Source organism: Seriola aureovittata, chromosome 1 (genome assembly GCF_021018895.1).
Source record: "Seriola aureovittata isolate HTS-2021-v1 ecotype China chromosome 1, ASM2101889v1, whole genome shotgun sequence".
Lineage (NCBI taxonomy): Eukaryota > Metazoa > Chordata > Actinopteri > Carangiformes > Carangidae > Seriola > Seriola aureovittata.
Window position 1 is genome coordinate 6,996,086 of NC_079364.1, and position 16,140 is coordinate 7,012,225.

General features: G+C 40.8%; 1 protein-coding gene across 1 annotated transcript in view; it reads left to right on the plus strand.

Annotated features, from left to right (window-relative positions):
- Positions 1–16,140, plus strand: part of pde8a (phosphodiesterase 8A) — a 42,420-nt gene that overhangs the window by 13,839 nt on the left and 12,441 nt on the right. Inside the window, exons 2-11 of the mRNA XM_056375804.1 lie at positions 7,174–7,230; positions 10,285–10,475; positions 11,928–11,984; positions 12,262–12,316; positions 12,570–12,658; positions 12,873–12,951; positions 13,431–13,571; positions 14,224–14,312; positions 14,438–14,489; positions 14,577–14,619. Of these exons, the coding sequence (XP_056231779.1) occupies positions 7,174–7,230; positions 10,285–10,475; positions 11,928–11,984; positions 12,262–12,316; positions 12,570–12,658; positions 12,873–12,951; positions 13,431–13,571; positions 14,224–14,312; positions 14,438–14,489; positions 14,577–14,619 (853 nt within the window). The remainder of the gene's footprint in view (positions 1–7,173; positions 7,231–10,284; positions 10,476–11,927; positions 11,985–12,261; positions 12,317–12,569; positions 12,659–12,872; positions 12,952–13,430; positions 13,572–14,223; positions 14,313–14,437; positions 14,490–14,576; positions 14,620–16,140) is intronic.

The window sequence follows — 16,140 nt, forward strand, 5'->3', positions numbered from 1 at the left end:
TGAGATAATATAGCTGGGAATTTTGGTGCAATATTTATTTATTTTATTTTATTTTTTTTAAGATAATTGAAAATAATCTCTTTTTTTCTATTTTGGATTTAAACCACTAATCTTGAGTTTATTGCCCAGTAGAAACATCCCAGGCCCCAGTGCTCCCATCTTGTGTGATCTTTCCCAGGATTTGTTAAGTGTTTTTCCCTGTGGAAGGTTTTATTTTTTGGTTTATTTGCCTGGAGTCTTTATCAGCAGGGATTTATATGGTCATGTGTTTTTTTTGTAAAGCTCTTTGTAAATTCTGTTTTTAAAATGAGTTGAATCTAGTTTTACATTGAAAATATGAAATGAGTATTTGTTTTAGAGCGTGTTCTTTACAGGACGTTGTAGTTTCTGTTACAGGGGATTGGTCTTTCCTCCGTGGTGCGTTCCACCAGACACAGAAAAAGAGAGAGAGAGAGAGAGAGAGGAGGCAGAGATAGAAATACAGAGAAGGCAAGGATGTTCTGGGACAAACCGATCCACAGTGGCCTAGTTTCCCTCAGCCATGCCAGTGACTCAACTAAAGTCTTCTGCCTGGCTGACTGTGGGCTTGGTCACCATGGATAAGACATGTGGACGGAGCCAGAATACACACGGTTGTACTTATTTTTCTAAACGGATGAATTGCAATTACATTAACACATAAGACAAATGTCTGATTTTTATTTGGGTGGGGGAGGTGTGTGTTTTACTCAGGAGTTTTTTAAAATTTTTTTTTATTGCTCTTTGTCTGCAGTATTAATGGGTTTAAATAAGCCTTTTAATGCATTGTTGTCATCTGTGCATTTCGACTGTTGTCAGTTCAAGCCATAGACTGATTTCCAAACAGCTTTAAACTCACAGTTTAATCCCAAAATGCTTTACAGAAAGACACAGATGTGTGTGTGTGTGCTGTACAACAGGAAATAACAGAATATAATGAAAGAGAGAGATAAAACATGTACATATCAAACTTCAGGTGACAAGGACAGAGCGTTTTTGTGTGAGAGCTCCTGCATGTAGATGAATAAGTGGTTCTGAGAGCAATGGAAAGCAGCATGTAGGAAAATAAAGGGAGGACATGGAAGGAAAGGAAACGAGAGGCTGTATTAGTGTGTTGATTTCTGGAGTCTGGGCTTAATCACTGATGTGTGTGTGTGTGTGAGATTCCTACAGCAGCTAAAGTAATTGTTTTATAAATTAATATCATACAGGCCAGTTAAATAAATCCCATTGCTGACCCTACATAAGAAAATGCTTTTGGTGATTTGGAAAAATAAATAGTAATATGAAATCCCTGCTGAGAGATTACTAACAAATACTAACACGTTCAGTCTGAATTCTAGCATATAATCATCACTTTGTCACTCTTTCATCCTTTGTTTCACACTGGGCCCAGAACCAAAGATTTTGAAATAATAGTGCATGTGATTCCTTCAGCCTAAAGACTCAACTGTAGTTTTTGTAAAATGGCAGAAGCAGGTATCACCAACTCACCAACATCACAGATTTCATATCCATCTGTATATTTTTTAGGTCTGCTTGGTATATTTATTTGCTTTTAGCTTTATTTTTGTGTTTCCTGTACAGTTTTTTTAAATGGTTAAATGTTCTTAACCAATACAAGAACATTTTATCCTACAGTTTATCTGAAAAATTCAGAATCACCAAATTTGGATAGAATACAGTGTAGGATTCTTACACGCTTTTTAAATAGAAATCCAAAACGTGACGATTCAGAGTGAGTTGTACCTGATTTGGTTGAACTGAATTTGGTGAAGTGTGATCCAGGCTGGGCATTGATTTCAGAGTCAGGGTTAGAAGTGGCTGCAGGTTTGAAACTCCATTGTTATCGATGGCTTCAGCGCAGATCTATGGGCTGCAAATGTAAGTGGCCGCACATGAAAGTGAATTATTCTCTTTGAGGTAACACACGCAGCATGTGCAGCTAGCACTACTATCTGAGTGGCTCAGCGTGCGTTGAGGCTGATGTGTCACTCAGTGCCATTTAGCCCGTCATTTAGCTCAGTGTGTGTGAGAGTTAGTGTGTCTGTCTGTCTGTCTGCCTGTCTGTCTCTCTGTCTGTCTGGTACATAGTGTGCTTCCACACCTGTGGCTGGGACTGCTGCCCTTAATCAGACCTAATGAAGAACATTGATTCATCTCCATTTGATTCACACCTTTAGACGGGAACACACGCGCACATACGCAAACACGCGCACGGCACCCCACCACTAGTTGAGAGACCAACACTTTGACTTCTTCTAAGGAAGAAATTCTGTTCTTGTCTAATGCTGCTGTAGTGTTATTAGCTCTGCATATAATATCCTACTTAACCACATGTGGAGAAGTTTTAAAGAGGGATAAAGTGATGTTAGGGAACTGAAGAAGTGGAGTCGGAGAAAGGGAGGGGGAGAGAGCGCGTTAGCCGGAGAGCTGCGTCAAAGTGAGGGATCTGGAGATTGTTAGTGATAGGGGGAAGCCGTGCACGTTTTTCCTCAGAAGCCCGAGCAGGGCAGGCATCCCAAGATTCCCTGCATCCTGGTCCCAGCTCTGGGGTGGAGGAAGCTGTTTACTCTTTCTATCTCTCACTGCTGACGTCGGCGCACCGAACAATGTCATCCAATTTCCTGTTTTTCACTTTAGTGGAAAGCCACTCTCCCAGTGTGCATGGTGTAGTGTGTGTGTGTGTGTGTGTGAGTGAGTGTGTGTGTGTGAGTGTGTGTCTATGAGTGTGAGACAGAAAAAGCTGGTGGGCTGGAGGAGAGGAGGAAGAGGAGGAGGAGGAGGAGGAGGAGGAGATCTATAGGGCCGGATACACTGGGAGCAGGATACAGGGTCAGAGGCAACTCCGCTATATAAATACATTAGGTGTATTGAATGAGAGTAGAAGGAGACTGCGGACTGTCCTGAGTGCTGCTGGAGATGACTGTGGACACCAGGCAGTTCCGATGTGGTTAACTCGGTCTGAACAAGGTGTGATTTCACATGACAAAAGATTGTTTTGAATCTGTCAGCCTGGAAACTGTCACTTCACGGCGAGAGATTGATTTTATTAAACGTTGCTCGATTACCAACCGGGTAAAGCAGGCGAGCAGGTCCCGAGGGCTCCCAGAGGCTCCAGGTTCACTGCGGGCCAGTCGGTCCGTTGCGATCAGACGTAGGGATTTATTTATTCATCGTATACACTGGATTGGTCTCAACACAGGTACTGATCATGTTAAGCAAATCAGGTGTTGGCTATGATATTACTAATCCACATTAAGTCCTCTATCAGCTACATGTGTTTAGTCACTGACTCAGTGTTCAGTGCCACAGCATCCCTGGCGTCCCTTACTTAAAACTGATTCCAATACGTTTCTCACAGATTGACATGCATATTTAAAATTTGGGAGAAAGAGAGCCCTGGTACTCTGGCTCCGTTCGATAAGCGGCCTCAAAGGATAGGTTCGGATTTTTTCAGGTCTCACTTTTGTGATGTATTTATGGACATGTGAGTGTTGCTTTAACACAGACAGTCGTTATCTCAGTTAGAATCTACTTGATTGGTCTTAATTATTCTGGTTCATGGTTATTTTTCTTCAGTCAGATGAGCATATCCACTCAGTTGGAAGTTCATTTGGTACAGTTTGGTAAAACAGTGTGAAACTCTTTCAGAGAGGTGTTGATTCAACTTTCATGTCATTCTGGAGGCTGCAGTTTGCGGTGCTGTTGAATGGTATTGCATTATATGGACAGGTGCTTCTATTATTTACTCTGCCCTCTTGACATAAATGGGTTAGGCATACATCTCTATGTATGATGCAACATAATTTAACAGCGCCGCAAACTAAATTACCATCGAGTTGAATCAGCATCTCTCTAAAATGGGTCCCTTTACAACCAGAACACAAGCCATCATCAAGGTAGGATTTATTGTAGGACTGTGGGTGTCCTTAATAAAACTGGCAACCGAGTTGATGTACACATTGCACAGGGAGTGAGAAAACAGGGAGGTCTGTGACATTACTGATTATTGATATTGATTTATCACCCAGCTTCACTAGAAAACTATGAGGAACACAATTCACTGCATTCAGCTCAGACCTCTATTGAAAAGTGTTTGCACAAGTGCATCTGCACTATGCCCTGCCCATCAACAAACTTGTCGTCTGATTAACAAGTGGCCCTGTGCACAGAGAGAGAGAGAGAGAGAAAGAGAGAGATCCCAGTGTGACTGGTACAACACAGCAGCATAGAGCAAGAGGGCGGGATGAGGATTACGTAGGCATACACACCATGTCCATACTGCCCGCCTGCCTGGCCTACATGCTCACTCACTTCCCCTGCTTTGTTTGCCTCTGGTTAAGTGCCAGCATGATGTTTGCGGGATGCAAATGCTTGGCTGAGTGATTCATTGCAGTGTGTGCATGTGTGTACTGTACAAGAGGAGTACGTTGCCCCGAAGAGGCTGGCAGGCTAGTTCAGCTCTGCGTGTGTGTGTGTGTGTGTGTGTGTGTGTGTGTGTGTGTGTGTGTGTGTGTGTGTGTGGCAGGCTGGCTGTTGCACAACCTCAGCTGCAGTTGCATTGCTTCTGTCAGTGTCAGTTAGAGAGGGAAGTGTCCGTGGATGGAGACAGAGCGCTGTGTGCTGCTCGCGCTAGGCCTCAGTTAGCTGCAGGCTCTGTGGCCAAACTCCATACGTCAAGACCCTGACCTCAGCTAGTTCACCGACACACGGCATCGCAGTGGAAACCTGATTTTTTTTTTTTTTTTTTTTTTTTTTTTTGTGCAGCCACCATCTGTGACATTCACCCAGCAGTAGCCTATAGAAGAGAGTTTTGTTTCACCTCCACAGGAAAATGAATGGGGGGTTTGAATCCCTAATCAGAATTCATAAATCTGAGGCCTGAGCTGGTTTTTCTGGCACACGTGGTCAGAGTCACTGAAATCAAATCTGACAACAGAAAAACTAGGTTGTTTAGTCAAACCCTCTTGGGCGAGCATTAGTTTGTGGCATTTCCATATGTAAGCCTCTATTATATAGCCACACACACACACACACACACACACACAAACATACACACACGCGCTAACACATGCTTACTGTCTCCCCAGTGCACATGAGCCTATCATGCGACCAAGTCCTCGTGTCTGTGACAGATCAGATGATCACAGAGCATCAGCTTGTAGCCATCCTGATGCCATACTCCTTGTTTGCGGACAACTACAACAAACGGCCTAGTGTCATGATGACGTCAATTTGGCTACAACCGAGGGCTAATCAGCTTTTTTTCCCCCTTTGTTGTTTCATGGGGCTTTCAAAAGGCTTACAATTTAGCAAGAAGTGATTTACTGCTGCACAGCACGCTCTGAAATTCCTCTCCGTATTCCTCCTCACATGTGTAGATTGTTTACGGAGAAGAGGAATTCTAGAGGGATGGCGGTCCGCAAGGGGCTTGGTTGCTATGGTTACTAACCCCTGAGCTGGGTTGCATTTAGCAGGAAGGAAGCTAAATTATTTGCAGACAGAAAAGAGTAAGCTCATGTAGGGAAAGTGTAATGAGTTGAAAACCTGTCTGTCTGTGAGGAATCTGTTGTTTTTTGTTTGTTTGTTTGTTTGTTTGTTTTTCCCACAACTCTACAGTTCAGTTGAATTAGATATCCGACAATTAAATCACAAGTGTTTGGTTTTGCTGATTCAGTCAGTGGTGGAAGAGGTAGGCCTATGTAGATACTTTACTTAATTAAAAGTATCAATACCATAATGTAGAAATACTCTGTTACAACTACAAGTCATGCATTTAAAATTATTCTTCAGTAAGTGCTCATGTAGAATGGCCTATTTCAGAATAATGTTAATTAAGGCTGCAACTAACGATTATTTTCATTAACAATTAATCCACGGTTTATTTTCTCGATTAATCATTTTGTCTATGAAACATCAGAAATTTGCCAGAGCTGTCTTGATTTGTCCATCCAACCGTCCAAAACCCAACAATATTAAGTTGTCAATCATGTTTGAGAAAGAAAAGCTGATTGATATTTTTTTTATGTCATTCAACTAATCAGTTAATTGACTAATTGTTGCAGCTTTAATGTATATTATATTATTGGATTGTAATTACAGGATGCATTAATCTGTACATCACTTCAATGTTGTAGCCTGTAAAGGTACTTTATATATGTACGGGTAGTTTTTAAGTTTCTCTAGGTATCAATAAAGTGTTATCATAACCTATAACAATACATCATCATATATTGGTTGGTTACAGTTTGTATTATTAATCCAAATTGGTAAAGTAACTGGTAACTAAAGTTATCAAATAACTGCAGTTGAGTGAAAAGTATGTTTGCCTCTGAATTGTCTTGGAGTAAGAGTATAAAGGTGTGGAAAATAGAAATATTCAAGTTCCTCAAAAATGTGTTCAAGTACAGAACTTGAGAAAATGTATATTCCACCACTGGATTCAATACATGGTAATGGGACCTAGGACTGTAGTTTTACATATTTTGTCTCTGTTGGACGAGACCCGACACCTTTAGTACATACTTAGCATTCTTTTATCAGCTTGATGACCTTCATTAATTTTATGAGAATTGCTTATAAGCAACATTTTAAACTGTTGATGTGTTTCAGAAGCTACAGAGAGCGACACATTACTTCTTTTTGGAGTCTCAGAGACTACAGCTGTTTTTTTCTATACGTGCATGTCTGTGATCTGGTATTGATGGTTCTTCTTACATTTCATTAACCCTCCTGAATCCCAAAGAGGTCTAATCAGATTTCTGTTCCGGTTTCTTCCTAAGAGCTGTCTCTGGGGTCTGACTGATCCTACACATAAGTGGCATCACTGTACGATGTCATACTGTACAGAGACCCAACGAATTGAACATGATTAACCCAAAGTAATCCTGAGAGATATATCCTTATTTGGTGATAAAACTGTTTTCTGGTCATTCTGTGCCAGTTGACCACTTGAGTACCTTTTAACATGCTGAGTAGAGAATGGGGAAAAAACTTGATTATTATTGTTACTATTGCACATGTAGCAGTGACACAGTGAAGAAGTAATGTCAGTGAAACAAAGGGGTTAAAATACAAATATGAAACAAGTGAGAAAATATGTTTAAAAAAATGTTTTTTTCTAACCCTTGTATTCTTCTTGTTATCTTTCAGACCACATTAACAGAGGTGCAATTTGGACCAATGAAGTTATTTAAAGACCCACTTCAGGTATCGTAAAACAATGCCAAACATCTGAATGATTGATGCTTATGTGCTCGAATGCATTAAGACTTTCCACGGAACAACAGAAGTGCTCCAGTCAAATGTTTATGTACATATCATTTAGGGGCTTTTAGCTGAGCGTTGGAGCTAAACTTGGTGTGACTGTCAATATTTGGTAGCATTTTTCTAGGATTAGTATTTCAAAACGTCACCTTCCTTTTGTTTGCAGTCAGAACTAATCTTGAATTTCTCAAAGATACCACACCTCGCCAAGAGATTAAAGAAAAAAAAAAAAAAAAAAAAGTCCCCATGCAAACATTCAAAAAAAAAAAAAAAAGGAGGAAAAAAAAACTGTTAATGGACGTATTGTGTGAGATGCAGCCTTGGGTTGTCAAGGCAACAAGGCCAAACATTTATGACAGAGAACATACCATAATGAACAATGCACGTTATGGAAGAACTGCACAGACGATCCATGGACCAGTTCAGGACATTCTCTGACGTTCAGTGGTTGAGTTTACAGTTTGGTACTGTGCTTGGTCTTGTGGCGTGCATTGCTGCTGTTGGAGTCTTCGGCTTCTTAGGAATTTAATGAAGTATTTTGAGTATGTGCAACATTTGATTTCACCTTGGTTTCAAGGGGCTCATATATTATAGCTAACTGAACACTTTGGGTCTTGAACTGTTGGTCAGACGGACGAGTCACCTTCAGCTCTGGGAAACTCAGACTGTCATTTTTTGATGATTGTTACTTGCAAACCTGGTGCACGTTGCTCCTTCAAGTAAAATACAAAGTAAAAGATACAAACAATAATGATGGAAAAGTCCGTGGAAGTCAAAGAAAAGCAAAGCATTAGACGTCCTGTAATTTAATGCCATGTATAAGTGTAGAGACTCGGCTTTATTGTCTGATGCACTCCAGTGTGACCACAGTAGGAAAACGAGGTAGAGAGATATCCCCTTCCTGTTTTTGTCACTCACAGCTGATCCTGTCATGCCCTCCTCCTCCCTACTCCTCCTCTTTTCTCGTGGCTCACAGGATCTGGCCTGGCCTTCTCTGTTTTCAACAATGATGTTTTCTAGACAGAGCAATCACACCCTGCCAAAATGCTCACTACCCCCTTCAAACTATTTTTTTTTTTTTTCCATCTTGTAGTCTTTGTCTCTCTGCTACTTTCTCTGCCTTTTCCATCTGTTTGATTGGAGCTTAAACATGGTATCTGCCCTTACAAAACATTGTTGCTTGAATATACTTTGAGATTATTTTTTTTGTGCATTGCAGCTGGGTGGATTATTACTGAGTGAGGGGGGTATCTGTCTAGCCTGAGCAGAGGCATCTGAAAACCCCTTATCTCAGCCCATATTACCCTCGTTCCTCCACCTCTGCAGGAATGTTGACTTTTCTACCAACATCCCAATGTGGAATTCTGATCTAATTCCCTGTGCGTCCCGAATATAGCTGCAGAACTCAGCGGTGATGTATTTATGACCCGGACACTTATTGCCGCTTGTAGGGAAAATGTTCATATGTGGATATGTTTTGCATTAGTAACACCCCTCTCAGGCGTACAGGTTCTCTGCCTCAGGCCTGGAGCTGCATTTGGGTACTTAAATAAAGCCCCACCAATCATCAGAATGAATCAAAAAGGACAACTGTCAAAACAGCCAGTCCTCTATTCCTACATTGTGTGGAGGACAGTAGCTCTAGTTTTCTCAAAAAAACTCATGTCTTTGTGCCCTAACTCAACTTTACAGGTGTGATGCAAACTTAAAACTGCAGAACAAACTTTCTCTTCTTTACGTTCATTCTGCTTCCTGCCAACATTTGGAGATGACGTCTGTTTGAGAGAGTGACTCATGAATCTACTCTTAGTGCAGCACTGCTCTTGGAGGTGGGCCTAAATCTCTGGTCCAGTATTTACGCAAATAAGGGGTTATATGAAAGTATGCTGGCAGAGGGAGAGCATGCTCTCAATGGCTGGTTTGACGGTAGCAGCAGCACTTTCTACCACAGCCTTGGCAGACCGGTGGGAGGAGCCGCAGCCAGTCAAGGCCACCTCGACTAATTGTGTCATAGATCACGGCAGCAGACAATAAAATCTCTGACGCACCCGAGTACGAGCTGAGCTTGATCAATCAGGGCCTTTCCACTGGAGACCTGAGGTCACAGTCAAGCCCACGCTGCAGGCTGATGAGGACGACGGGCACAAATGAGCACGAATGCACCGCTGATGACTTGACAACTCAGAGCTGTTGATACACCGATGCATTGAAATCATGTTTTACTGTAGCGCTGTTTTGTCTTTTACTGCACTTTTTCTACAGCACAGGGTGATGTACAGAAAAAAATATTTCCAGCAAATCAAGCAATGAGTTCCTGTTTAAATAAATTCATCATTTCTGTCAGGTAGAAGTCAGATGTACACTAGATTTTTACAATACAACTGTACAACCAGTGAAGGACTGCACAAGTGGCTTTGGGGGTTTTTCCCCATGTAGGACAAATTATATACACTTGTGTCCCACCAATCATGTAATTAGTGCTCAAACCATTTGATCCTGTGTTTATCTCGTAGTAAATTGGACGTCACTTTGGGTTCTGGGAAATGATGGGTGATGGGCATTTTTTCACATTTGATTAATTGATGTATTGTAAAAATAAACAACACATGAAATAACAATAACAATTAACATTAGCTACAGCTGTGTATATCAGGTTTTTTGGCTGTTAGACCCTCAGACTCACAAATACCTGCGATGCCACTAAGAAGTTTGGTCTGTGGACCATTTGGTCTAAAAAGCACGTCTTAATACCTGCTTGTAAACACCTGTTCACATGTAAGATTTTTCTGATGTTCGTTTTTAATCCGGTCTTTTTTTAGACATGACTTGTTTTAATTTTTTTACTCTCTCCATGTTTCGTGCCTCTTTGTAAAGACCATATTAACAAAAATTTTAGATGAGTAATATATTTTGGGTAGAAGTAATAGTAGTATGAAATTGCAAGAGGTCAGTTAAATGCAGTTGCATAAATATGCTTAGTCATCTCTCTTTTTGCAGGTACTTTTAGTTTTTGCCAAAGAGGACAGTCAGAGTAATGGCTTCTGCTGGGCATGTGAGAAGGCTAACTTCAGGTGCAGCATGGCGCGAACACCGGAGTCGGCTCTTGAATGCTTCTTGGAGAAGCATCACGACCTCGTCATCATTGACCACAGACATTCCAGACACTTTGACGCTGAAGCACTATGCCGGTAAGCGACTTCTGTCATCATCAGTGTCCTTCTACTTCAAGTTGTACCTCTGGAGTGATGGAGAGTAGTGGTTCACAGTGTCTTGTGTCTGCTGTATCTACACAGTCCGGGTAACTCAAGTACCCGTCCACATGTGTATATGAACCCATTTTAAGCTGATTGTCATCTAAGACCTTTAATGGCATAGAATTTGATATTGTTAGAATATTTCTTTCATACAGTTGAACTGTCAGTGTTTAGCCGGTGTGTCAGTATGGCCAAGTTTGCATTTGTGTTAAAATAACCTGCAGTAGCCGAAGCTGAACATTTTGTACCCATTTATCCATTACTTGTAGCTAATGACCTCACCATTAATCAATTACTTTTAACTATTTTATCTGTTGATCCATCACGTTAAGCTACTTCAACTCACACTGTACATTCACTACTTTTAGCAAACTGTTTTAACCATGGAACTATAGAATTACTTTTGTACCATTTATCTTCTATTTTTAGTTTTTTACCATGTGTCCATGACTTTTAGCTATCAACTATTGATCCACAAATTTGAGCTAATTATTTGAATTATTTATCCACTAATGTTACTTTTAACCGACTAGTTTATCATTTTCCTTTTTGCAAACTTTTTGCTGTTTCAAGCATTTATTCACTACTTTGAGCTTTTTCACCATTTATACATTAATTATAGCTATTTCTTTGTATAACCGAGTCAAAATGTAGATATATTTATTTAATTAAATTGTCATTTAAATTTTTTCAAATTAATCAAATCAGTCTTTTCACATACCTCGTGGCTGCTGCAACTACAAGTGCCTCTGGTTAGGAATCACTGATGTAGTGGACACAGTTGAATTGAACTTGAATTCTGGTACTGACTGTTATTTAAGGCCAGTGACATAATCCAGACCAGATGATCATGATAGGACCAATTATAGCATACCCTTTCCATGTGTTACATTACATTGGCTAACACGTGTGATTACGACTCTCTGCGGGGGTAAATGGCCACCTCACTTTGGGCTCACTTGCTTCCATCGCATGCTATCTAGTGGAGTCATGTCAGTGAGAAATGAGCGGTGCCTGCCCATACCACTCTATCTTTAGCCTCTGCCCAAACCAAAAACACATTTACAAACATTCATTTGCCCTGCCCAGCGTGTATGTTAACCCTATTCATTTTGGCCAATCCATATGTTCAGTGTACACGCACAAGCTCAGATGGGGAACTAAAGGGCCTTTATGACCGCTGGCTGGGGAAAACCACAGGCGGATGAGTGGCCCTGTACACAGCATTCTTTCAGAGGTCTAGGCCTGCTCACAGAGCTCCACCACTGGGCTCTGCCTGCCTGGGAGAATCGGAGCGTGAAAAAATGAAAAATACATTGATTTGATGCCATGGGCTTTTCCACCGGCCTGCTCTCTGGCTAAAAGGCTCCCTCTGTTTACATTCAGGTCAATTAGAGCAGTCAACTCTTCAGAAAACACTGTGATAGTCGCCGTTGTGAAAAGGTATGTACAATTCGCTGACACCCCCCCCACACACACACACACACACACACACACACACACACACACACACACTCTCCCTCTCTGCCCTTTCTTGTCATTTTCCTCACTGTATTTTTAATGCAGCAAATGGTTGGGTCCATATTGTCAGAATTAAAACGCATGACTCAGCAGAGGACTGTAGGCCTGCAGCCAATCATATGGTGCAACCCTCTGATGTTCTCTGAACAAGCATTTGTCATGTCGATGTTTGGGTGCTAACATGTTTTCTGTTGTCAAGGCCAGACAGAGAGGAAGCCTCTGTGATGCCCCTGATCAATGCCGGCTTTAATAGGGTGAGCAACACTGTGTAAATGTGTGTGTGGTGTGTGTGTTCCCCTGCTGTGTGTGTGTTTGTATTATTCTTTTGATATGTTTTTTTATTTTTTATTTTTTTTATATCCCTACTGTCAACACTTAGGACACAAGATTGTAAATCCTTAGTGTGTGGTATTAGAAAAACTGTGACTTATCCTAACTAATTTGAAAATGGGATTTTAGTTGACTTTGATTGACCCGTGTTGCTCGGTGTTGCCCTCCTACCCTCAGAGATACGTGGAGAATGGCAATATGATGGCCTGCTACAATGAGCTGCTACAGTTGGAGCATGGAGAGGTGCGGGCGCAGTTCAAACTGAGGTGAGTCGTGCTGTATTGTTGTACAGTGTTGTGGACATCGGAAAGAATATCCACTTCTTACTTTTCTATAGCGGGTTTTGATACTTAACTATTTCTTTAGAGAGTACAAATGTAGAATATATATGTGTGTGTGTGTATATAAACAGATGCTGGAGACTGTTTGTTGCATATTTTAACAATGATTCTGGTTCTGTTGTTTCTCTTCCTGTACAAGGGCTGGAAATGCTATTTTCACAGCTATAGAACAAAGCCAAGAGGCCATAGAGATCACCTCTGAAGATCAAGTTATTCAAGTGAGTTTGATACCTGTAGTTGCTTTATTGTGATGTACAGTTGATCTCTCTCTATCTCTCTCTCTCTCTCTCTCTCTGTCTTTCTGTCTCTCTCTCTCTCCTTCTCTCCTGTTTTAGTGGCTGTTCATGTCTTGTGACCCCAGATCTCAGAAGTGATAGTTGCAGTCTCTGTCCCCCTCTGAATGGCTCGTTTTGTTAACATCAAAGCACTGTATCCTGCGTTATCACGTTATGTTTTCACATTAAAAAAAAAAAAATATATATATATATATATATATGTATTTTTTTGGAGCTTCCATGAAACGCGCGAAGAATGGGTGCACTTCTCTGAAGACGTGTTATTTTGGTTAGCAAGATTCATATGTTGCTGGAGGTCATCGTCTTATGACTATGTCTGAACTCTCAGTGTTGCTTTTTATAAACAGCACATCAACATTTCAGATCAAACCTGAAGACTCACTGTTACTTCTCCTTCACAGTACGTGAACCCTGCCTATGAGTCCATTATGGGCTACCAACAAGGCGAGCTAATAGGGAAGGAAATAATAGAAGTGCCTAAAAGTGAGAAGAATAAGCCTGATCTCCTTGAAACAATAAACTCCTGCATACGGAAAGGAAAGGTAATATGCATTCATTATACACTATACACTTCAGGCTAAACAAAAATTCAGGGAATTACATAATCAGGAATTTAAACTCATCAGGAGACGTGATTGTTAATTCTCTTACACAGATAGTTTTGACATAGGAATAACATAGACTATTGCTTCACTATCAGATCACTCTCGTAAGCAGCGTAGCACCTGCCTTTGTGTGTGTGCATGCATGCGTGCACGTGCATCCATGTGTGCTGTAAGTCCACCAGCCGTCCAGCAGCTCTGTTTCATGTGAATAAGAACAGCGGCTGATGGCTGTGCTGTAATCTTACTACACAGAGAGCGAAGGTCAGTCCCAGACAGGCTAACAGCGGGAAGGTCCTTTTTAAGCTGCCACAGTAGTCTGTAGGAGGGGGGGCACATGAAACAAACGCGCGGGACTCCAGGAGCGCTCCCCCTACCCATTAAAGCAACTCGCTGCTCTCTGAAATATTCTGACCTGCCACACCTTACCACCTAACCTGTACCACAAACGCTGCCGTGCTACACCCAGTCCACATCCACTTTCAGAACATTTTCTAAATCTCATATTTGGTCAAATATGTTCCTGAGTCTGTGCATTATGTGTTTGTATGTTTCATTTCTTCTCTCTCAGTTTGGGCTTTTTGTGTTCCAGGAGTGGCAGGGGATTTATTATGCCAAAAAGAAGAATGGAGACAGCATTCAGCAAAATGTGAAGATCACACCTGTAATTGGACAGGGAGGGTGAGTGACAGTGTTGCTAAATGTAAATTATGTTTCCACTATCCGAAGAGTTATATATGACTGAATAATGATTGTGTGATGATTGATTGATGAATGATTGAATAATAAGCCTCTGTCGTCCACAGAAAAATCAGACACTATGTGTCTATCAACAGGCCTTTAAATGATAATAATAAGGTGAGACGTGTTTCAAGTTTTGCTGATTTCATAATGGATGAGAGGAGCCTGCATATATCAATTTGCCTTTCCCCTCTGTCCACGCAGAGTGATAAATCCAGTGAACGTGTGCAGGCAGAGTCTCAGACAGGTAAGGTCCATCCTGAAGCTCTGTGCTGTAGGTGCAAGCCTTAACTCTACTCTGTAACTGAATAACATTACAGTTGATTTATTATGCTAAACCACTCAAACAACTGTGGAGCCTTGCAGGTTTCAGTACTTCAGGTTCTCTCTCTGCTGGGCAGTTATGAGCATTAGTGATGGAAGTTCCTTCCACAACTCTATCAGTTTTGATCTGCCGTAAGAGTCGAGGACCTGAGGGCCAGCGCTGTGTTTGTCATTAGGAAGCACAACATTCAGTTCCAGTGTTGCACAGACAATACACAGTGCTAATTTTAACTGATTGTTTGCAGACACCAAATATTTGTTGGACGTTAATAACAAAAAATTGGAGATAGTCACATTTGGGAACCTGAGCTTTGTAAACTCAGAGACTTTGGAAATGTGTCAGCAAATGTATTGCACCATGCCAGAAAATCATTGTTTTCTTTAATCATGACCCAAATTTTAAACAGTAGACCAGCAGCGGGGCCAGTCCTGCTTTATCTAGCTGAGAAATATTTCCAAAGAAATGAATTCTGTCTTTTGTCGACCTTGAAAAAGTTATCCACGCTTTTATTTTCTCTGAAACTGGACAATTGTTCCTTGCTGTATTGTGGTATCAACCGTGAAGCCAATTCACAGATGCAACTGATTTCAAAATGCAGCAGCTATGCTCCTGACAGGTGAACAAAACAGGGCTCATATCTCTCCTGTGTTGGCGTCCTTTCACCAGCCCACTGAAAAGAAGTGACTTTGAAATGTTGCTGTTTGTTTATGAAGCTTTGTATGGTCTTACAGCACAGTATATTTCACTGAAACTCTTATACAACACCCCTACATCCCCTATGTCTTCTGATTAGGGGCTCAAAAGATTGATTATGCTTCTAGATTTAGAGTGTAACCCTAGCAAATGCAGCTAGTCAGCAAATGTATTAAAAGCTTTCTTTTACTTTGGCCTTTCAAAGTGACTGGTGTTTTTTATATTTGTTTTATTCCTCGATTTAAAATGTGCATATTTTTGTCGTGTTGTGAAGTGAAATATACAGCAGCGCTGTCTGCTTACATAGACAAAGACACAAAGAAAGTTTCCTGCCTACTTATGTAGCTTTCTATCACTTTATATTAATAAAAAAAATACTTAATTAAAACAGAAACTTGAAACAAAGGTGCAAATTTATGGAGGACAAGTTGATTAAGTCAAGAAAATTACCTTTAAATTGACTTTAAAGGCATTTTTTATACATTTTTCATTTTTCTTATATTGTCTAGAAATTCCATGAAAAATTTAATGGTCTTCATATTCATGTAATGGAGTTGAGGCTGAGCACTTTCTGTGGGATTTGTTGAAATAAGACAGATATAGAATAACGCCAGCCTTATCCTTTAAATGTCTAGGACAGATCTGATAATAGAAATGAAATAGATTCTAATATCTAGTATTTTCCATCTATGGGTTTGACTTGTGAGGTTGACTTACCGATCTCAATTTCCCTCCAAGTACTGGAGTACT